This window comes from Podarcis tiliguerta (assembly GCF_965153285.1).
Source record: "Podarcis tiliguerta genome assembly, chromosome: 12".
NCBI classification, from domain to species: Eukaryota; Metazoa; Chordata; class Lepidosauria; order Squamata; family Lacertidae; genus Podarcis; species Podarcis tiliguerta.
Window position 1 is genome coordinate 50,284,559 of NC_139545.1, and position 23,861 is coordinate 50,308,419.

Below are 23,861 nucleotides of genomic sequence, written 5' to 3' on the forward strand. Positions count from 1 at the left end.
ATAGCAACCCGCGCATGCGCAGACGCGGGTTGCGAATGTGCATCCCGTACAGATCACATTCGCAACCTGAGCGTCCACTGTACAGTGGTACCTCTGGTTGTGAATGGGATCCGTTCCGGAGCCCCATTCGCAACATGAGCAGAAAGCAACCTGCGTCTGCATGTCACGATTCACCACTTCTGCGCATACGCGTGACGTCATTTTTAGCGTCTGCACATGCGCAAGCGGCAAAACCCGGAAGTAACCCTTTCTGGTACTTCCGGGTCACCGTGGGACACAACCTGAAAACACTCAACCTGAAGCAAATGCAAGACGAGGTATGACTGTACCTTATAATACCACAGACAGCTGCATCTTCAGAAAGATGATCTGATCCACTGAATATGTTCTCACCTCCAAGGTTTGAGGGATACTGTCCCCCGCCCCCCGAGAGAAATCAGATTTAATTAACAGCCACCCACAGCAGCGGCAGGAACAAACCATCCCACAACAATTGATGCCAGCTTCATTCACGCTAATCAGGCCCATTGTAGTATTATACTCAGCAGCAGTGCTCCTGGCCTACGGTTGGTGAGCCTCTTTATTTGCACAAGAAGAGCATTGGCAGTGTTTAAACAGCTGACCCCCCGTCTATTATTCCACTTGTTGAATAATGGGATACTAATGGCTGTTTGAAGTTGCAAGATCAATACGGCAAATCTAAAAAGAATGCTAATTAACTTGAACTAATGGTGAGGGCAGCAAATATTGAATGAAGAGCCATTAATTTCCTTCTATTGAGCATGGGTATATCTTTAAAGATGATGATAATAATAAACCAACTGGCTCTTTCCGATTGTGTTCCACACAAACACACTCACACACAATTAACACATGGCATCGTAGTGGGATGCTGAGAGCTGCTTCCACCGGCGACATATTTTGCACACAGATAGGAAAGAAAGCCCAGGGTGAGGGAGTCTGGGTTGTGAGGTTTGTGCATGTTATAAAGACGCTTAGTACCACTCAGGGTGAGAGACTGAACTGTCAGAAAGAGAGAAAGGCCCAATCTGGGTGGGAGGCATGCTTTATGTTGCTGTGTGTACAGCTTTGTATTGCTTTAGGTGGAGGTGGGTTAATAGCTGTAAATTACGTTTAATGCTGCCAGGGATTCTTTGTAGATCAGACTTTGCTTTGTGACAAGCGGTCGGCTGGGAATTAACTATGTTATTGTGGGTAAGCTTGGTGGGAATGGCTGAGAACGAGGTTTGCATGTGGGAGATGCTGCCAGGGGCTGGCTGGATGACAAGGAGTGGTGGGAGGTGCCAGCCAGGGTACCCCAAAGGGAAACCCCAGAGGAGGAAGGCTCAGAGCCTGGGCGTTGGTGGTGGGAGAGGTCAGAGGAGGAGACTGGGAGGAGGGGCTGAATGAAGGGGCAGAAGAAGAAGAAGAGTTTGGATTTGATATCCCGCTTTATCACTACCTTAAGGAGTCTCAAAGCAGCTAACATTATCCTTTCCCTTCCTCCCCCACAACAAACACTCTGTGAGGTGAGTGGGGCTGAGAGACTTCAGAGAAGTGTGACTAGCCCAAGGTCACCCAGCAGCTGCGTGCGGAGGAGTGGAGACGCGAACCCAGTTCCCCAGATTACGAGTCCACCGCTCTTAACCACTACACCACAGTGGGCAGGGATTGGAACTACGTGATTTTGCCAATTACGTAACTCAGCTGTCAAAAGAAAGATGAAAGGAACACACCACCACACGGGCTCCTCCAAACCCACCCCCTGGAATGATTACAGACCTCCTGCTCTTTCTTGAGTGCCTCCATGGCTTCTTGAAACTTCCTCTCCTTCGCTTCCATTTCAGCAATGGTGGCCTGGTTCTGCTCTTCGTACGCCATGGCCACCACAGCCAAGATCAAGTTGATCAGGTAAAAGGAGCCCAGAAAGATGACGAGCATGAAAAACAGCATGTAGATCTTGCCAGCAGATCTAAGCGTCTGAATAAGACCAAGAGAGAGCAGGGGAGAGTTCATTATTAAAATGAATTGCTAGTTTTAACCTTTGTGTTTATCAAACGCAACTCTTCCCACATTCTCAGATAAGGCTGCTGAAATGAAGAAAGCTTGGTTGGTGGGAGGGACAAGCAGTTTTTCATTTCTGTTCTTGTGATAGGTCAAGAGCCTATGCAATGTATTGGTCTTCCTTAGCCTGGTTGGCTCAGGGAGTTCATTATATGGCAAGTCAGGAGGAGCAAAACACTGCAGCTCAGTTCTGGTAACGTCCTGAGCTGAAAGGCACTCCAGTGTGTCCTCTTGCTGAATTCTATGCCTGCCTCTCTTTCTAAGCCAATATTTTGCACTTGGGTGGGATAGCTCAGTCAGTAGAGCATGGAACTCTTAATCTCAGGGCTGTGGGTTCGAGCCCCACATCAGACAATTGCAGGGGGTTGGCAAGATGTCTCTCATGGTTCATTCCAACTCTACAATCCCATGATTCTCTGGTGGGCCTTAGTGGTCTAAGAGAAGACAAAGTAGATCCCGCGAGCTTGGAGTTCCATCACCCCTGCCTTAGGGATCGGTTCCTGGTTACAGAATCACATGTCGCTACTAACACCCCTAGCCACTTAGCTTGTTTAAAGCTTTCTGAAATGAATGTCAGCTGCACAGGCAGTATTGCATTTATTTTTACAGGTTTGTATATTTTAATGTTTTAATGTTTCTAGCAAGCCAACCAGAAAACTTTTTTTCAACCACGCAACCTAAAAATATTTTATTGAAACAAAAGAACAGCAAGACACGGATAAAATTGAGGAAGTGAAATTATTATTTCCACAGGAACACGAACGTTTATTTACAAGCAAATCCACTTAGCCTCCGCTTACAAAGCATCAATCACTGGCAGGTATTGGTGAAGGCAGCATGGTCTGAAAGCTGGTTACTAATTCACTTGCACAGAGTTAGGTCAGCGGTCCATATAGGTCAATATTGTCTACAATGGCTAGCAGAAGCTAGCCAGGATTTCAGCCATGAATCACTGCATCTATTGTTGTCACAACTTTACATTTTGCAGAGCTCTGGTATGTACATGGAACTCCATGGGTGCGAAAGAAGGCCTGTGGAACGCCCTCCCACCAGATGTCAAAGAGAAGAACAACTACCAGATTTTTAGAAGACATCTGAAGGCAGCCCTCTTTAGGGAAGCTTTTAATGTTTAACAGACTACTGCATTTTAACACTTTGTTGGAAGCTGCCCAGAGTGGCTGGGGAAATCCAGCCAGATGGGCGGGGTATAAATAAAAAATTCTATTCTATTCTATTCTGTTGTTTCTGCTCTCGCAGCTGGCCCATTTATCACGTATGCTTGAGGCCACACTTTTGTGTGTGCAAAATATTCCCCAGTGCATAAAATGGGGAAATAGCTGTATGCATGGAGGTCCTCAGGTTCAGTGAAGCCTGGCATATGGACTGCTTCCTGTGTTATTATTCAAAAAGAGCCATTTCCCCATGAACAATGCTGCTATATGGGTGAGGCTGATTAATGGGTTTTCCTCACCCAACGGGCACCCTTAATCCTAGGTGGGTGCCAATTAAATGGGAAAATTCCACGTGACTGTCTCCACTTACATGGCTGTGACAATCACATAGAGCTACGTAGGATTACACCGCAGGAAACCAGCAGCCCTTCCAACCCTGTGACCCTGTAATGGAGCTAATTCATGACTTGACAAATACACAAAGCCGGCTGAGTTCACCACTGTGCCTTTTCCGTCTCAGTTTATAAAAGGTAAAGGTAAAGGTACCCCTGCCCGTACAGGCCAGTCTTGACAGACTCCAGGGTTGTGCGCCCATCTCACTCAAAGAGGCCAAGGGCCAGTGCTGTCCGAAGACACTTCCGGGTCACGTGGCCAGCATGACATCGCTGCTCTGGCGAGCCATAGCCGCACGCGGAAACGCCGTTTACCTTCCCGCTAGTAAGCGGTCCCTATTTATCTACTTGCACCCGGGAGTGCTTTCGAACTGCTAGGTTGGCAGGCGCTGGGACCGAACAGCGGGAGCGCACCCCGCCGCGGGGATTCGAACCGCCGACCTTTCGATCAGCAAGCCCTAGGCACTGAGGCTTTAACCCACAGCGCCACCCGCGTCCTCAGTTTATAAAGTGGACTATAAAAAGATGATGACTTTATATGTCACATGTCAACAAACGATTCTTCAAATATTCAAGGGTTCGCATTGCAGCTAACAATTCAGATTTAATTTGCAGGCTGGTTAATAAGATAGGTTTAAATGCACCTGATCTTCCAGTCTTATTATGAAGCGACACAATATGGTTTCTTGTTTGTTATGACTGAGTCAACAAGGCAAAATAAATGGCTGGAAAGAACATATACCGTGGGATTTATCTTGTGGGAAATGATAGTGAAGGAACAACAAATGTAGTCCACAAACTACGCTGGGAAATTCATATTTGAGTTTGACATTGTTCGTATGGCGGAAATGGAGAAAATTTCCTGCTCCAGGTACTTCCCCAGTCTCAACTGTCCTAGGACATGATATAAGCGACTTAGGCCCCCAAAACCTGAACAACCGTCTCCTTCCCTGCAGACCGTAGGGTGCTAAGATCAGTGGAGGGGGCTCTCTTAGTTGTTCTACCATGCTCATAAGCTTGAAGGGGAGCCTGCAACCCAGGACAGGGCCTTCTCTGTGTTGGCCCCTAAGCTGTGGAAGGTTAATGTGGCAGCTTCATTATATAGCTTCTGGCAAAGGCTAAAGGCTCACTGCTTTTGACACCTGGAGTGTATATTTTTAGGATCCACCTTATTTTTGTGATTGTAATCTGCTTTAAACTGTTTTTTATATTGTGTGTTAGTTGTTTTAACCCACCTTAGTATGAAGGGTGGGTGATAAATAGCATAATAATAATAATTTGTACCTGGGAGACAAGTTTCCTCCTTTCCTAAATGGAAAGCCCATAGAGTCTGTGATGTGTTAAAGGAGAAGGTTATCCACAAACAAAAGCAACCAGACAAATCGGTCTTCTACCTGTTGATAGAGGCGTTCCCAGCAATCCTGCGTCATGAGGCGGAACAAGGAGAGGAACGCCCAGCCAAAGGTATCAAAGCTCGTGTACCCAAAGTCAGGATTGTCACCAGCCTTCAGACAGATGTAATTGTCCGGACAAGAACTGCAGGAAGAGAAGCAATAAGCAATAAAGGCTACTGGTGGGGAAAGTTCTCTCAGCTCAGTTTGGAGGTTTGATGGCAACGGAGTCACTGAATAATGTTTGGGGTTTTTTTAATAAATAAAAAATGGACAGCACTGGCACACAAAACTTTGCAGCAACTGGTACTCATCCTTCCATGCCAGAGGCAACACCTCTCTGTCTTGCTGCAGCAACAAAAATTCCTGACTTCCCTTGTCCTCTAAATGCTGCAACCTGAACCAACCTGCCACCCCCTGGCTCCATGGTCTGGACAGTCCTAGAAAAGATATCACTCCTCCCTCCCCTGGTAGAGCTCTGAATTGACATGTATGTAACAATGGCTTCATCTTATTCTACCACATCATTTTCTACTGCCTCTCAACTACAGTGGTACCTCAGGTTAAGTACTTAATTCGTTCCAGAGGTCCGTTCTTAACCTGAAACTGTTCTTAACCTGAAGCACCACTTTAGCTAATGGGGCCTTCTGCTGCTGCCGCGCTACCAGAGCACAATTTCTGTTCTCATCCTGAAGCAAAGTTCTTAACCTGAAGCGCTATTTCTGGGTTAGCAGAGTCTGTAACCTGAAGCGTATGTAACCTGAAGCGTATGTAACCTGAGGTACCACTGTAGTGATCTGTTTTCTATCCAAGGCCCCTAGAACATTAAATATCACTCAGGTCACATACAGGGATGGATGAATCCGCCCATTTTGATTTCTTTCATGTCCCCAATATTAAACTCAGTTCTCCACATTTCAGTAGCAATTTGTGACTACTTCTTTTGTCATGAAAATGGATCAGCATTTTGGTGAGAATTTATCCCAACGCCCAACATTTTTTTGCAAGCCATATCCCCTAATAGCATGGAACTTGTATGTTATTTTCTCAAATGTATGCATTTTTATACACAATTTGCCCTAATATATAAATTTTTGTACACAATATTTGACTGGAGAAATCTGGAGAATGCGAATCTCAAAGGATAATTGTGTTCTGCTTATCCTGCTGCTTCGAAAAGTGTGAGGCTGGGAAATTTGCCTTTCAGGAATCATGTTCCCACTGAAGAACCCTCAAAAAGCTTCTGCAAAAGCCCTAAGTTCCCCGGGATACAGCTGGAAAACTGTTGCTCTTTTTTACAGAATCCAAAAGGATTTAGCCAAGTCTCTGCTTTTGGATTTTCTAGCAAATATACTCTGGACAATTTATATGCCCAGGGGGAAGGAATGAGCCTGTCACGTTATCAAAATCTTCTGATATACAAGGAGTGGCAATGCGAACTTTTCCCATTAGCATCTTTCCAGAAGAACATCCACAGGACACCATATGATTAATCACAATAAAAAAGTACAGTGCTATTGATTAAGGACAGTTAACAGCATCAATCTGCCCACCCATCAATCAGGCTGTACTCAACAATGCGGGATGGCCATTTATTTATTTTTAAAGGCCTTTTTTGTCAAATCAGCAACAGAGATTGCATATCCCTGATATCAACCTCTACTGTATGAGGCAAACATAATTAGCTGAGATGGCTTTTAAAAAGGATTAGACAAATTCATGGAGGGTGTTCCTCAATAGCCATTAACCGTAATAGCGAAGTGGAACTTCCATGTTGAGACGCAATGTATTATCCCAAATACCACAAGGGACAAACAGGAGGGGACGGCAGTTTCCCTGTTTGTGAGCTCCTTGGTGGTAACTGGCTAGGATCACAAACGGGAGCAGAATGTGATGGACCCAGCAGGATGCTGGAATTTGCAAAGAACGAATTCTCAAGCATCCCTACCCACATGACCTGCCTGAATCCGCCCAGCTCCACCCGCTAAGTCACCCTTCTGCCTCCAGGCACCAGAATCTGATGAAACAATGGCTAGCTACTCTTAACAAATAGGTTCTCAATTTTGCGTTACACACCATATTCCAAAAGGGCTTTAGTGCAAAAAGCATTTCTTTAATTCTACCTCTGCAGAGTGTCTAACAGGTGCCTGAATTTTTTTTAATGTGCTAATAGGGATTTTCTAATGAAACGCTGCAGCGGCAGCAACAACAACAGAAATAGTTCCCTAAAGAGGTTTTAAAAATAACGTTGAGGTTCACTGGAGAATTTTCTAAGGCCTTGTTCTCCTCCTAAATTACTCGTATTTATAGACTTGAGGTGAAACAATACATCTGAAACCGGGGGAGAAAGATGTTTCATCCTATAGAACATAAAATTTACTTTGGTCTCAATCTACAAATGAAAATGAGGGTCCAAGAGAGGATAATGGCAATTAAGGTTTCTATAGCAACCATAGCTAGGATGCCGTTGCCAAAGGTGCTCTCTTGTTACATCTCCAAGTCACCCCAGTGGCTTCATTTCTTTCCTTGGGATTTGCCAACTGAGCTTTCTTGACAATTTCAGAAGAGGCAGAAGGCAAAGGCCTCTCTTGTGCCCACAGAAACAGGTTTCCAGGTGGCCATTCCCCTCCCGCACTCCTGCACATTTAACCGTGGCAAAACGGGCAAGAAGCCAAAAACCTAGAATCGTAGAATTGTAGAATCATGTAGTCGAACCCCCTACAATGCATGAATTCACGCAGCTGTCCCATACGGGGACAGAACCTGCAACCTTGGCATTATCAGCACAACACTCTAACCAACTGAGCTACGCAGGCCTGCCAGTGGGAGTTTCACCCGTTGCATTTTTGCATGCCCTGCAGCTGTGAAAGGCCCAGGAGCCTTGCCACAGAAAAGGTGGCAACCCTGAGAGGCCAGACTTGTCATGAATGAAATCCACATATTGTTTACTTTTTTAAACGCACTCTTTCATAAGTGTAGGTACCACCTTTCATTACGATGAACATCTGTGCAGGGTAGGCCCTGACTGTAGGGAGGGAGGTGCCAAGCAGATAATGCTAGTTATTTGTGATTACAGTGGTAGCTTGGTTCTCAAATGCCTTGGTACTCAAATAAATTAGAACCCAAACACTGCAAAACTGGAAGTAAGTGTTCCGGTTTGCAAACTTTTTTCAGAAGCCAAACATGCTCCATTTTGAGTGTTACGCTTCCGATTTGAGTGCCGCACTTCCGTTTTGAGCATTACGCTGAGGTCTGTCTGTTTTTGCTATTTATTTTGCGTTTTTGTTTTTGCGGCTCTTTTTGTTTTGTTTTTGTGACTGTGTGGAACCCAGTTCAGCTACTGATTGATTGATTGTGTGACTGCAGTACATTGTTTATTGCTTTCATTTTATAGATCAGTGGTATTGTTAGATAGCAAAATTCATGTTAAGTTGCTGTTTTAGGGGTTGTTTTTAAAAGTCAGGAACGGATTTATCCATTTTGCATTACTTTCTATGGGAAAGCACTCCTTGGTTTTGGAACGCTTTGGTTTTGGAATGGAATTCTGGAACGGATTAAGTTTGAGAACCAAGGTACCACTCTAAATATACACAGTGCTACCTCAGTTTTTGAATGTAATCAGTTCCAGAAAACTGTTCAAGTTCCGAAATATTCATAAACCAAAAACTCAGTACAGAAGCCTCAAAATGGGAAACTCAATAGGGAAGCCACGTGGCATGTTTGACTTCCAAGGCGTGTTTGAAAACCGAAGCATTTACTTCGGGGTTTATGGCATTTGAAAACCAAAACGTTTGTCAACGGAGACTTTCAAAAACCAAGGTACCACTGTATATGCTTTACACAAATTGTGTCCTCCCTAAAAGAGGGCACGTGTTGCTGTGAGACCTGGAGACTGACCTCCTGGTTGTGGGTGGGTCTATTGGATAGCCACAACACCATATTGGTAGGTCCCTCATTGCTGGGTTTAATCTGGCCAATGGGGTACAGTCTAATCCCCGACCTGGCCACAGTGATCCATGCGACGGTCATCTCCAGGCTTGACTACTGTAATTCGCTCTACGCAGGGCTGCCCTTGAAGCTGTCCCAGAAACTCCAGCGGGTACAGAATGCTGCAGCGAGGCTCCTCACGGGGTCTCTGCCATGGGAGCATATTCACCCAGTGCTTTTCAAGCTGCACTGGCTCCCGGTGGAGTACAGGGTCAGATTTAAGGTGCTGCTTTTGACCTTTAAAGCCCTTCATGGCCTAGGACCCTCGTACCTACGGGACCGCCTCTCCTGGTATGCCCCACGGAGAGCCTCAAGGTCCATAAATAACAACACCCTAGTGGTCCCAGGCCCTAAGGAAGTTAGATTGGCTTCAACCAGAGCCAGGGCCTTTTCAACTCTGGCTCCGGCCTGGTGGAACGCTCTGCCTCATGAGACCAGGGCCCTGCAGGATCTGATTTCTTTCCGCAGGGCCTGTAAGACAGAGTTGTTCCGCCTGGCCTTTGGCTTGGAGCCAATTTGATTCCCTCCCTCCCTCTCTTTCTTTTTTCTTTTCCTTCTCCTCCTGCAATGAGGCTACATTTTAATATTTTAATGTTCCATTATTTTAATGTATTTTATTTTTGTTTTTAAGTTGAAATCATTCTTCTTGTTTTTATTATTGCTTGTAAGCCGCTCGGAGCCTGGCCTTGGCTGGGGAGGGCGGGGTATAAATAAAAATTATTATTATTATTATTATTAATCAGATCGAGGGACCTATATAAACCCATGCACGTGTCCCAGAGCTTCCTCTTTCAGCGCATGCATTCAGAACACCCGCCCACCTCTCCCTAATTTTAGGGCATTTTGCGAATGACCTTGCTATGCCGTCGTGTGTTGTTTGTCGTTGGGACAGGGGCACGGCAGGAATTTACCCCACGTGGCTGATTGGCTGTTGCTATTTGGGTTTTGCCTGCCGCGTAGCAATTCGTCACAACTTGTAAGGTTGCAGACAGGCTCTGGTTCAGATGATAGGGATGGGAGAACACTCTCGCCATCCCTATGTGAAGGGTATTCCGTTAAAGGAATCCAGGGACTCAACTTGGTTTGGTCAACCCCCGAAAGGGGGTTGTGCCTGTGCCTGAGTCCGGGGGAGCATCTGGGGAGTGAACAGAGTCTGTTCCCAGGCTTTTCACCTGTCTCAGGTGTTCACCCTTGGCTGACCTACGATAGAGCTCTGGGTCAGTGCTACCTGCAAGGGTGTAGGGAACTAGTCAAACCAGAGCCTATGCAACCACTCACTTTTCTGTAATCAATAAAGTTGTGGTCTAAATTCTGCCAAATACCCAAACTAAAATTGGAGTCAAATGTGTCTTTATTTAGGGGGGGAGGTCTCTGGGTCTGAACACACAAATGGTTGAAAACAAATCTTTACTTTTCAGGCTGCCAACTCTTGAACAACAAGTATTATTTACAAACTGCTCTCACCTTCACAGTCAGGATAGAGCTAATGGGAAAAACTGCCAACTTCCAACTGCCAACTCCCAACTGCCAATTGCCAACTGCCACCTCCTTCCTCCGGTACCATCCGTTCTTTGTGAAATACATCCCCAATGAAATTGCATCACATATACTAAGACATATTAAAGATGTTTGAATGGAACATGCGTAGTGTGAGGACAGAGTCTGCTCCTGCAATGCTTCCTTGCGCTAAGTTCCTTCACTGATTGATAGATAGATAATTTATTATGGTCAAAGACCAGCTCGTGTAACATAACACAATAAAAACAACGTTCATAAAGATAAAATATACAATTGGAGCAGATTGCAGCAATAAGCTCATGAGTTAAAATTGAGATATATACAGTGGTGCCTCGCAAGACGAAAAGAATCCGTTCCGCAAGTCTCTTCGTCTAGCGGTTTTTTCGTCTTGCGAAGCAACCCGATTAGCGGATTAGCGCTATTAGTGGTTTAGCGGCTATTAGCGGCTATTAAAGGCTTAAGGGATTAGCGGATTAGCTGCTAAAAGGCTATTAGCAGCTTAGTGCCTTAGAAAAAGGGGGTGGGGAGCGGGAAAAAATTGCAAGAATCGCAAGACATTCTCGTCTTGCGAAGCAAGCCCATAGAGAAATTCGTCCTGCGAAGCACATTGAAAAACGGAAAACCCTTTCGTCTAGCGGGTTTTCCGTCTTGCGAGGCATTTGTCTTGCGGGGCACCACTGTACATATACCCGTACAACTGAGATTTGGGCTACCATAAAAAATTGACCCTGAGGTGCCCCAAAGGGCGACTTCAGCATTTCCCTAGTGAGCTATTTTATTCTAGAGGATGATCTGCGCCTACAAATCTGGGCGCAGAATCTGGCTACCAGCCGGGTCATCTTGTGATCTTTGCCTAAGATGAGAGAATTAAGTTTAGACTTGTCTGAAAGATCGGAGAGCCTCTTCAGCAAAGGATCAATGGATCTCAACATAAAAAAGACATCTAAAAAATACATGTTCGGGGCTTCCTATTTCCCCTAATGGGCAGGCACAAAGTCTCTGTTTCGTACGGGACTCTTCTATAGGAGCCTTCCAGAACTGGTGAGGGCATAAGGTCCTTCACTGAACATGCAGAGGAGCCCTCGTGTGCCTGTAGTTCAGGGGAGAGCTTGATGCCTGAAACCCTGGAGAGCCACTGCCTGCCAGGGTAGGCAACCCTGGGCTAGTACCTGCAGTCTGGCTCAGCACATGGCAGCTTCCTATGTTCCTAAGAGGGCACCTGTCAGTCTCCGAAGCAGCCACAGTTTTTAGACTTCCAGAATCAATTGCCATTTCAGTGATTTCCAAAGGACGTTAAAGAACACAAGCCTGTTCCCTCATCTCCCGAGGGAGAACACTGGAATTAATCATCAATCAGTCTCTCCCTTGTATTTCTGATGTCTCACTCCCACATTTCACTTTTATTCCCCCCCCCCCTTTTCTTTTTCTTTCATATTTTTTTCATTTTTCATTTTTTTTTTTAAAAAAGGCACTAATCCACAACATCAAACACATTATCAAGTTTCCAGGAGGAAAAAAAAGAAATGAACGGCTAAAGAAAGAACTGGTAATAAGACTCCGAAAGAATGCGGCTTTGAACCGGCAAGACACATCACTCTTCCTCCCCCACTGTTTGGAAAATTGCATTATCATGCCTGAAAGATTCACCACCACGGCCATGTCTATTATTGCTGACCCTTAGAAGGGGAAATCTCCATTCTTCTGTAAGTAGGACAGAGCTGAACTAATAACTATATTTGAGGTGGGGGGGAGGGGCAAAATAAATATATATATTAGAAAATAAATAAGCCCTAGCATGGGTGTTTCATTAGCTCTGTTCTTAACAACATTCCTATAGAGGCTGTATTTTACTGTTTTAGAAACATAATTTAGACAGAAGGAATGCCGGTGCCAACGTAGAAACTATGAAGTGCTACCTCATTAAAAAGGTGTAATAATGCTAGGTTTTGCTTAACTATCATCAAATATTACTTACCCAGCATCTGTGCTGTTGCCACAAAGTAGTGCATCCATGGTGCCCTCTTTTTTGAAGTAGTTATCTGCAACACAAACACAGTCAGCGTTTATTTGCAGCACGTTTCCTTCACAAAAGGTGCAGCGAGCTTGGGAGAAATCTTTCCCTGGCCTGGTTACGGTAGGTGGAGAATGGTGCAAAACTCCTTGCAACACAGAAGGCTAGCACGGGGCTAGAATCTTTCACCCAGATGTACTAGTTTTCTACATGCAAGGTTGCATTTTGTCAACATGGAGGACCATATGAAAACAATGCCACAACGTCAGCCCTATGAACCTATACCTTGGGCAGTCCCTTTTATGAAGGCGGCAGCCACGCTCTCTAAACTAAGTATCCTCCCCAAACTACAGCCCCCAGTCCATTGCCCCCATAGAGGTGGCGTCCTCTTGCATAAGATTCTGGCACACAGACTCCTCATGCTGCTGCTCTGCAGATAAGGAGAGGGGCTGGATTTCTATGGGAAACACAGGTGAGGCCTGTATACAAGTGAGGGGAGAAAGGCTTGTGCTGTCCATCAGGCAAGGACTTTTTCCACCTGCCTTTCCCCACCCATTCCAGCCCTAGGAGCCTTTCCCAGACCATGACTTTGAGAACAGCAGAAACAGTGGGGAAGAAGGGAGTGCATGGATATTTATTAAAAAAACCCAAAACAAATTTATAAGCTGTGTGTCCTTGTTTCTCACCTTGATCCTTTTACATGATTTTGCATGTTTCGTGGTATTTTATGCATTGTGATTTGCCATTATTTTTACTGATTATAGTTTAGTAATTCTTTATTATAATTGTTAAGTGTAAACTGTTCAATTACAGTGGTACCTCGGGTTAAGTACTTAATTTGTTCTGGAGGTCTGTTCTTAACCTGAAACTGTTCTTAACCTGAAGCACCACTTTAGCTAATGGGGCCCCCTGCTGCTGCCGTGCTGCTGCAGCACAATTTCTGTTCTTATCCTGAAGCAAAGTTCTTAACCTGAAGCACTATTTCTGGGTTAGCGGAGTCTGTAACCTGAAGCATATGTAACCTGAAGCGTATGTAACCCAAGGTACCACTGTATTATTTGCTATATTTAATTTTACTGTTTATTATTATATACTAATGGATCATTGAACATTGCTTTATTTGATATGAGTTGCTTATTTTAAAGTTATTGTGACCTTTTTTGTATCGAATCAGATTGTTATTAGGTGTGTGATTTTTGCTGTTTATTTTGTTGTTTCTTCAGCTTGCAAACTGCCTTGCGTGTAGTAATATAGAAAGGCGGCATACAAATTAAAAGTGAAATGAAACGAAATACAAGATAATGGTCCGCCTGGCACCACATTTGCCCAACCAAGGAAGAGCAAGAAAGAGGGAAAGAGAGTTCTGCTTTTGGTGTCATCCCTCGCGCACATCCTCGCGCCTATGTTTGGAAATTTCTGGCTTTTCCTTGCGTTCACAGCATAGTCAAGAGATGCAACAAAAAGCCCACAGAGACATTTCTTAAGGATTTCTTCTGGCCCATGACTTCCATCACCAACTAGTTAGGGCTAAGCCAAAATGCTATCCCTCCATATTTCACCATCTATTTGCAGGAACAATATTTAAGGGGGGAGTGAAGGGAAGCAATAGGCAGGGAATGAACTTCCTATTGTGGTGTAGTGGTTAAGAGCGGTAGTCTTGTAATCTGGGGAACTGGGTTCGCTTCCCCGCTCCTCCACATGCAGCTGCTGGGTGACCTTGGGCTAGTCACACTTCTCTGAAGTCTCTCAGCCCCACTCACCTCACAGAGTGTTTGTTGTGGGGGAGGAAGGGAAAGGAGAATGTTAGCCGCTTTGAGACTCCTGAAGGGGAGTGAAAGGCGGGATATCAAATCCAAACTCTTCTTTTTCTCTTCTTCTTCTTCTATAGCACTTCCTGGTATCTTAAAAGTTAACAGCTGCCATTTTTTCCCCAGCGGAGTGAGGAATGCTGTTGCGTGGTGGTGCCAACCTGAGAGCAATGTCCTTGCTTGCCTTTCTTTAAAAAAATAAATTTAATCCGTCACTCTTGACTGGCTTCAGAATAACACTACACTTTCATGGGTTGGCATCCTGAAGCCGGGCAGAATGAGGATCAAACTTCCGGCCCTCACTCATGAAAAAATGGTGGCCTTCGACAGACTAAATGCTGGGATGCAAGTGAAATGAGCAAGAAAGAAATTTCGGGAATCTTTCGCACACTCATTTTGAGCTGAAAGTTCTGCTATAAAGAAAAAAAGAAAGTCTTTCATCTCTGCAATGAATAATACAAAGGGACCCGAACAGCAACTTGCTTCCAGATAAGCTGCATTGTTTCATAATCAATAACAAACAGCTTCTATTTTTTAGTATTCTTCCCATCCATTCCCCCACCTCCAGGGAGCTAGATGTTGGGTGTGATGGTGTTGAGTGGAACTTAGCTGTCTCTGGATGTAGCAAGGCGCCTATAAAGCACAGCAGCGTGACCGCGGCAGGAAGGAATGTTCAGAAAGCAGCCTCATACCAGCTACGGGAGAGATAAAAGATAAAACGCCGGTGCTAGCTGTCCCCCTTCCATTCGAAGGGGGGAATCACTCTAGCTTGACACAAAAACAAGGGGCTGTTATTTGGGGACACTTCCACTTATGGGCTGGATGAGGGCCTTGTCAACAAAACGCAGAGGAATGAAGTGGTAGAGCCCTGGGGTGGTAAAAGAGACTGTACCACTTTAGTCTGGAGATGGGGGTTCTCACAATGAATAGCTATGCCAAAAAGAAAAAGAAAACAACAAACCTCTCTGGAGTTAGAAAGCTAGCAATGAAGGGTACAGACTTCACAGTCAAGACCTTTGTTTCTGAAAGAATTTGTTTACGTATGCAACTATGGCCGAATGGATTTTATTAGCACAACATGGGGGAAAAGAAGGTGTCCCAGCTAAAGAAGATTGGCAAGTTAAATTAATGGAATATGCTGAAATGGCAAAACTGACAATGAAACTAAGAGGAAGAGACGACAACAAATTTAAAGAAGAATGGAAGATGTCTATTGCATTTGCAGGTGCCCACAACTCTTCCTCTGCAGCTGAAGTCTCCATGTGCTCTTGTGAACACATTAAGGGCTTCCCCTCCAACGTTTATCCAATGAAAATAGGGACATTCTAAGGAAAAGCAGGACATTGTGGGATCAAATCCAAAACCAGGATGGCTTCTGTAAATCCAAAACTGTCCTTGGACTATAGGGACACTTGGAGGGTCTGTAAGGGTTCGAGTGGGTTTGTTATATCAAATTCAACAACAACACACACATACACAGCATCAGCCAATCCTGGTTGCCCCAATTCCCCACAAAAACAGGCCTCAAGCAGTTTCAATTCCCTTTGACTAACTTCCCTCTAAAAGCAAGGCCTCAACCAGCCTCAGCTACCACAAACTCCCTCAGCAGAAAAAGGCTTAACCAGCGTTGCACTACTGCAAGTTCTCTCTCCTTGACATAGCGTGTTCTCCTTCATGGAAAGTACGTGTTGCGGTGGGGGCCGCCAGGACACTCCGAAGTTGGGGGCGGGCTAATTGATCGTTGGCCACTGATGCGATTGGGGCTTCCCTTGTTGTTGGGAGGAAGTTAATGTTGCCATTTGTTGATTGACAGCCAGAAATGCTAAAACTCCTTGCACAAGGCTAGGGCTTCCTCTTTTCGCCAGTGCATCAGATAGCATGTCCCCCCCTCCCTAGAATTAGGGTTGTTCGCTTTGACCTTGCTATGCCTGTCATGGGGTCATCTGCTCTTGGGGCAGGGGCCCGGTAGGAATTTTGTCCATCTGGCTGATTGGCTGGGGCCATTTGGTTTTTGCCTACTGCGTAGCAAATCGTCACAACTTGTAAGGTTGCGGTTAGGCATTGGTTTATGGTTTGGTTGGTTGAGGGGCATGGATTGGCTGTGCCTGCCCCTCTAATGCTGCTGCTGCGAGGGATTCCATTAAAGGAACTGGGGGCTAACTATTGCTTGTCCACTCTGTCAAGGGGGCTCGGGCCATAGCAATGAGCTCCTGGTTGCATTTGGGGTGAGGGCAGGTTCCCTGCTCCCCATAACCCCCAAGTGTATTCTCCTATTCTGACTTTCGCATTGTGCGGAATGTCAGTCTGTCCCCCATGGTGGGGGCAGATAGTCGCAACCAATGCCTAAGCAACCACTCACAAATTTGTATTTTAATAAAGTTGTGGCCAAAATTATGCCAAAAATCTTAAACAAAAGATATTGTGTGATGTGTGAGTTATTGGGGTGGCCCTGGGGACCTCAACACGCAAACAGTTTCCAACAATGTGATTTGAGATTCCTTTGCTAAAGGCCAGCCATCAGGACTTGTGATGTGGGAGCATTTGAGCAGACAGGGATGTTACTCAGCAGTTGCCAGACCCTCAATGTTCCTTGACTTTCTGTCCCACTTCTGGCGTTGCAGAAAGCCTCCTACCTTTCCAGACAGATTTATCAGAAACAGGCTTCCCACCGATCAAGAAACGCTCATCCCCTCCAGCAGGTATCTCAGCCTCGTCTCAAGCCAAGGTGCAAAACCAGCCGGCACTTCTAGCCAGAATAATTGGATCCGAAAGGCAGACTTTCAAACGACAAGGAAGCCTTAGTCACAAGGATTCCGACTGCCTCATGCAATGCAGAAAAGATGCCAGAAAGGAAATTATGTAGGTGAAGCCAGATGGCCTTTGAGATTCCAAAGAAACTCCCATTGCAGGACAATCACAGACAAAAACTTCCTGTCACTTGTCAAGAGAACTAGCAGAGTCTCCCTCAACCATTATTGACTATGAAGTCACTGAGTGACCTTAAGAAAGCTCTCCTTCCCCTCACAGCTACCTGCAATAATACCGGTCAACCTTTCAGAATTGCTTCAACGATCACTGAGACAACGTTCCCTGTGAAGTGCTGTGAACGATTAGGTTGCAAACTTGTGCGCAGGGCTGTTTTATTTTTAATTAATGGTCTCGTTCACATGTACTACAGAGCATAAACCATGGTTAGGGAAATCGGTCTGTGCACAAAGGGGAAGCCACTTGCTACGGAGCAGCCTAACTCCCCTCCTGAACTAATTTTAAAATACGGTTCAAATCAAGTTTTTAAAGGTTTTAAAAAACCTTTTTAAAAAAAACCATTAGCCCTGTCCCCAAACTGAATGAATCCAGGGCAGGGCAGGTGATTCCACCCACCCACCCACCCACCCAGGCACAGCCCCAGTATATAATGGGTGGAACAATATTTCAGGTATCTTGAACCCAATATATAGACAAGTCACAGGATGGGATGCTGCTTTTGAACAGCAAAACTAGATTGTGGCTTTTTGGTCACGTGCATTGGGAGGGGCTCCCCCCAAAATAGTTCAATTGGGGGTTTAAAATCCATGTACCCCCTCCCAATGATGGCAGACTTCAAATTCATCCAGCTATTGATCTGTTTTGCTTCCCTCCAAGCCAAACAGCATATTTGCCTTTTGCTATTTACATCTCATAAATCTAGGCTGACTCATAAATCTTAAACTCCATTTTATTACTAAATGTACCCTTAATATCTCAATCAAGATGTATTTTCCACTGTCAGGCTGGCAGGCCAGAAATTTTAAGCTTCTTTCCTAGAAACCGTAATGTCCACCCACACAGAAGGATCCATATATAGTATGTGTGTGTTTTCCCCTCTGACCATCGAAACATTGTTCTTCTTCTAATATTATGCATTTGACACACACACACACACACATAAATAAATATATGTGTACACACACACACACACACACACACCAGTTCCAAGCCAGCCAATGATGTATATATACATTCTGTTCAGGAAATAGTGTGTGGAATCTTAATGCCGGCAATGGCTGAGTGATGCTCTAAATTTCTGCGTCTTAACCTTTATCCAGGAAAACTAAAAACTCAATAGTTCCAGGAGCTAATAGCTGTTTGTATTTTAACCTCAGTACATTATGGGACGCGGGTGGCACTGTGGGTTAAACCACAGAGCCTAGGACTTGCCGATCAGAAGGTCGGCGGTTCGAATCCCCGCGACGGGGTGAGCTCCCGTTACTCGGTCCCTGCTCCTGCCAACCTAGCAGTTCAAAAGCACATCAAAGTGCACGTAGATAAATGGGTACCGGCAGGAAGGTAAACAGTGTTTCCATGCGCTGCTCTGGTTCGCTGTACGCCAGCTCCCTGGGCCAATAAAGCGAGATGAGCACCGAAACCCCAGAGTCGGCCACGACTGGACCTAATGGTCAGGGGTCACTTTACCTTTACGGTACCTCAGTACATTAGTTTTTAAATACAAAGTAAGAAGCTGACTTAGGCAGTTTTAGGGGGTATTTTTCTTTCTCAAGCTGGATTCAGATGTGTCTTGGGGGTGGTACTGTCCCCTCCCCCTCCCAAAGCCAGGTGAGATGTGTTAGAAGATGGAACACTTATCTGCTTCTTTGGGTTGGGTTTTCCTCAAAAAAGGAGGTTGGGGAGGGACCCAGCATGGGACATTGGCTGAGATAAAAAAGTACCCAAATGGCAAAGAATGGGTAGATTTTGTGATGGTGGTTTTTTGTTTGTTTATTTTTTGCCCCAAGCATTTTGCATTTACAGAATTAAAACTATAAGCGGTAAGTAGAAGAAATTTAGGAACATTATTTGCTGCCTAGCAAGTGACAATATCCTAGGACTGCATTAGGCCACCTGGTGCCCTCCAGATGGACCATTGCTGGACTAGAATTGACCAAAACAACTTTTGAAGAGGGGTGGAAACATCATAAGATCAGTCATAGGCACACTCCCACATTGGGCTTGAAAAACCAAATGACTGGTACGTGAAAGACTCTGTTCCCTCTCCCAAGCTCCAGTGAGCATCCGGCACCTGCTCACCCACCAACCTGCCTATCTCTCCATCTTCCATCCTGCACCTACCTTCACTGCTGGTCCAGTGGCAGGGTAAAGGTAAAGGTAAAGGTACGGGCCAGTCTTGACAGACTCTAGGGTTGTGCGCTCATCTCACTCTATAGGCCGGGAGCCAGCGCTGTCTGCAGACACTTCCGGGTCACGTGGCCAGCGTGACGAAGCTGCTCTGGCAAGCCAGCACCAGCGCAGCACACGGAACGCCGTTTACCTTCCCGCTAGTAAGCGGTCCCTATTTATCTACTTGCACCCGAGGGTGCTTTCGAACTGCTAGGTTGGCAGGCGCTGGGACCGAGCGACGGGAGCGCACCCCGCCACGGGGATTCGAACCGCCGACCTTTCGATCAGCAAGTCCTAGGCACTGAGGCTTTAAACCACAGCACCACCCGCGTCATAGTGGCAGGAGAGGGAAGCAAATCTTTGGCTCCCCCCACTGCGCTCTCTGATGCCTGATACTCCACTGTGGTAGGGGTACTGTGGTAAAGGGAAGGCTCACTGAGACGAGGATGCTGGCCCACCCCAGGTCTTTTCCCAGAGGCCCACAAACCCCTGGGGCTGAACCTGAGTCCCCTGGGAAGGCTATTATTGCCCTATGGTATTTCATTTAGATTCTGCCCCAGATGCTTCATTCATGGGCCCCTATTTTCACGAATAGACCACGATCCCCTGAGAAAGCATGGGCATCTCTTCCCATTCCCCCTGGATTCTGTCTGAGACACCACTTCCTAATGAACAGTGGCAGGCTTTTACTTAATCTAGTCCTCGTTTGATCGAATTTAGCGTCCCTAATCCTCGCTTTATCTGCATTCGCGACATCAATCTTCAAGCAATTGAAATGCGGAATCTTATTATGTAGCGTGATCAATACCCCTCAAATGATGTTAAGTCATTCATCTCCGCACAATACTTACAAAATGATTGATTCCCCAGCGCCACCACTCATATTTGCCCTAAAGAGTTGTTGGCTTGTTTTTCTCCCACAACCACATGACAACAATGAAGCACTAAAGCCTGGGAAATAAGAAATGAAAGGGCCTAACCAGTTCAGGGTGCAAGTCATAGAATCAGTTTTGCCATTTCAGCATAGAATCATAGAATCATAGAGTTGGAAGAGACCACAAGGGCCATCGAGTCCAACCCCCTGCCAAGCAGGAAACACCATCAGAACACTCCTGTCATATGGTTGCCAAGCCTCTGCTTAAAGACCTCCAAAGAAGGAGACTCCACCATACTACTTGGCAGCAAATTCCACTGTCGAACAGCTCTTACTGTCAGGAAGTTCTTCCTAATGTTTAGGTGGAATCTTCTTTCTTGTAGTTTGTCCTCCCTTCCGCAACTCCTGACCATGTGCAGATTGACTCTCTGCCAGTTTTCACTCCTCATTTTTCTTCTGCGTTACAAAGGTGCCTGCAAACATGAAAGGCTGGTACCATCCACCTTGCCATGTGTCAATCTCTTGCAGACAGTGCCTGGAGACAGGCAGGCAAGTCATGTATCCACAGCAGTGATCAGAGGAGGAATGACCACTGGGAGGAGCACAGACAGAAGAAACACTATGGTGCATTTGCAGCAGCACAACTGGATTATTATTATTATTATTATTATTATTATTATTATTATTATTATTTATTTGTACCCTGCCCATCCGGCTGGGTTTCCCCAGCCACTCTGGGCGGCTTCCAACAAAGTCAAAAAATACACAAAAATGTCACACATTAGTGTGGAATACTTGTAGTTTCCAGGTCACCTTCAAAGGTAGCCCCAAGTAGAGCGCATTCCAGTAGAGCATGCACCACTCTGGTGAGACAGTCTGTGGGCAGGTAGGGTCTCAGCCTGTGTACCAGGTGGAGCTGGTAGATAGCTGCCCTGGATACAAAATTGACCTGCGCCTCCATGGACAGCTGTGAGTCCCAGGCTGTGCACCTGGTCCTTCAGGGGCACAGTTACCCCATTCAGGATCAGGGAGTCCTCCACATCGGCCTGCCCCCTGTCCCCGAAGAACAGTACTTCTGTCTTGTCAGGATTCAACCTCAATCCATTAGCCGCCATCCATCATCCAAACGCCTCCAGGCACTCACACAGGACCTTCACTGCCTTCACTGGTTCTGATTTGAAAGATAGGTAGAGCTGGGTATCATTTGCATATTGATGGACACCCAGTCCAAACCCCCTTCACCTGCCTTCACCTGCCCCAGCTGCAGCAAAACATGTCTCTCCCACATCGGTCTCTACAGCCACAGCAGGCGCTGCGACCCTCCAACAGCTTGACCTCACCCCCAAAGGCACACTCCTCCATTGCCTCCTGAGGCAGACAGAGGCCATACTCTCTAACATTTCACGGGTGAAAACAGGAGCAGGTTTCACCACATCCCAGTTCTTACACCAAGGACTGTTGCCTGAGCCCTTTAGTTACCATGCTGAAAAATGCCATGCTTGCTGGCTGCTGTATTCATTCACCCTGAAGTGGATTGCTCTGTGCTGTTTCAAAAGCACGGCAGGTGTTCTGTTCCTTTGGTTAAAGAAGTCCTGCAATTGGCTAACAGCCTCTCCAGCACAGGTATTGAGAGGCTGTGAGTGCTACATGGCAGAACACTGCATAGCACATTCCTAAGCATGTCTATTCAGAATTAAGCACCACCGAATTCAATGGGGCTCACTCTGTGGTGTGTGGTGATAGCATGCCAGCTGCAAGTTCATGCACGTGAGTCCACATTCATTAAGGGGAAAAAACACTTCTAAAGTCCTACATATTGTAACCTTTACTCACAGGGGAGTTCTTCCTGCCACAATAACCTTGGTTGCCCTTTCCTACACCTTTTCCTGCTCTACAATATCCTTTATGAGGCACAGCAATCAGAAACGCACACAGTACTCCAAAAGCAGTTGCATCATAGATTTGTATATTGGCTTGATGATATCGGCAGCTTTTACTTCAGCTCCCTTTTCTATCGATCTCTAGCATGGAATTCACCTTTTTCATGGTGGCTGCACGCTGAGTTGACATCTTCATTGAGCTATCCACTAATTGTTGGTATTGAACCACCAGTTAGAGACCCACGCTCCCAGGCTTGTTGTCTTTTAAACAGCCGCACAATAGGCAGAAATCCAACAGATGTACCCAGTCTAGCATGCCAGGAATGGCACTCCTGTTGAGGTTTGGATGAATGTGTTGCCATTAAAAAGAAGCGATGTTTGTTGTTTGTTTGCTTTTGTTTTTTAAAGGCAGCAACTCTGTTAAATACATTCATAAAGGGAAAGTAACAGATATGAGATTGAAACCTCAAAGGCATGGCTCAGCAAGGAATCTCTATTATTATTATTATTATTATTATTATTATTATTATTATTATTCCAGCCCTGACTTCCTATTCGAATCAGACACTCACTCTCACACTAGTTCGCTTGTTTCAGGATCCCTGCACAGACTAGTTTTGCAGCAGAGTATTGCAATCCTTCATCTATTAATTTGATTTCTTTACCCTTCCACAAGACGCCTGCCTAGACATGCATCTTTTTAATGCTTTTGTTTGCTTGTTTCATTGTCCTGATAAAACTGGGACTGATCTAGATGCAGAGTCTGGAATTGCATATTTGTTGCTGGCCAGGAAGTTTGCAGATAGGCAGCAGCGTAATCAATGCAGCGTTCCCACTGATGGGGAGAAGGTAATGCTATATGTTCTTGAAGGGACAGGGATGCTACTATTCATTTTCTTATCATCATTTATCTTAAACATTTATATCCCTGCTCCTTTTTTGCATTAAATCATGCCTGGTTCAGTTACAGGAGCATGCAATGGACAGAAAGGGGGGCGGGGAGCCACAAGAAGGGTTTTATCGCAGGCAGAGAAATGAAGGGCGGCATGCAATGAAGCAGCAACATTAGCACAATAATATCTAGTTGTGCAATGGAAATTCCCCTCCTCACCGCCATGCACCACTTAAATCTGTTCTGGGGTTTCCTCAATCCTCCAGTTCAGATTTGGGATTGGGGGAAAGACAGGGCAAGTTCCACTACCCAAATGGAAATCCTAGTGTGACCATAGCTACTTTGCTGGATGCCACCCAAAGTGTGGTTTTTGATGCTCAATTGGGCTGCAATCCCAAAGCAACAGTAGCAGCATTCCCACATATATATATATTTTAAAATCACTTATCACAAAGCTTCTCGGGCTCATCTATCCTTTGAACCCTGATAGGCAGCATTTCAGCCCCCACCCTGCAACCAAGGAGTGACTCACATCCCAAGGGCTCGGAGCAACTAACTTGCCCAGTGACAGCTACTGGCTTCTGTTAATGTCCAGGCCAAAGCAAGATACAAATACTTGATCCTCTGAGCTGCTTTCTTGGTGAACTAATTGCCCTTTGTTTAACCCTCTTGCCATCTTGCCCGGCCTTCAAATCCTGAAAGATTTCAAACTGTTTCA

The 23,861-nt window shown here is 45.5% G+C and overlaps 1 protein-coding gene across 3 annotated transcripts in view; it reads right to left on the minus strand.

Moving 5' to 3' along the window:
- Positions 1-23,861, minus strand: part of SCN5A (sodium voltage-gated channel alpha subunit 5) — a 307,891-nt gene that overhangs the window by 135,385 nt on the left and 148,645 nt on the right. For 2 of the 3 annotated variants that reach the window (XM_083405984.1, XM_083405985.1), the window contains 3 exons: positions 12,500-12,563; positions 5,023-5,164; positions 1,783-1,980 (listed from right to left, as the gene is read on the minus strand). In XM_083405984.1, the coding sequence (XP_083262110.1) occupies positions 1,783-1,980; positions 5,023-5,164; positions 12,500-12,563 (404 nt within the window). Of the gene's footprint in view, positions 1-1,782; positions 1,981-5,022; positions 5,165-10,470; positions 10,843-12,499; positions 12,564-23,861 lie in introns of those variants that run through there. The other variant, XM_083405986.1, reaches the window with a different exon arrangement.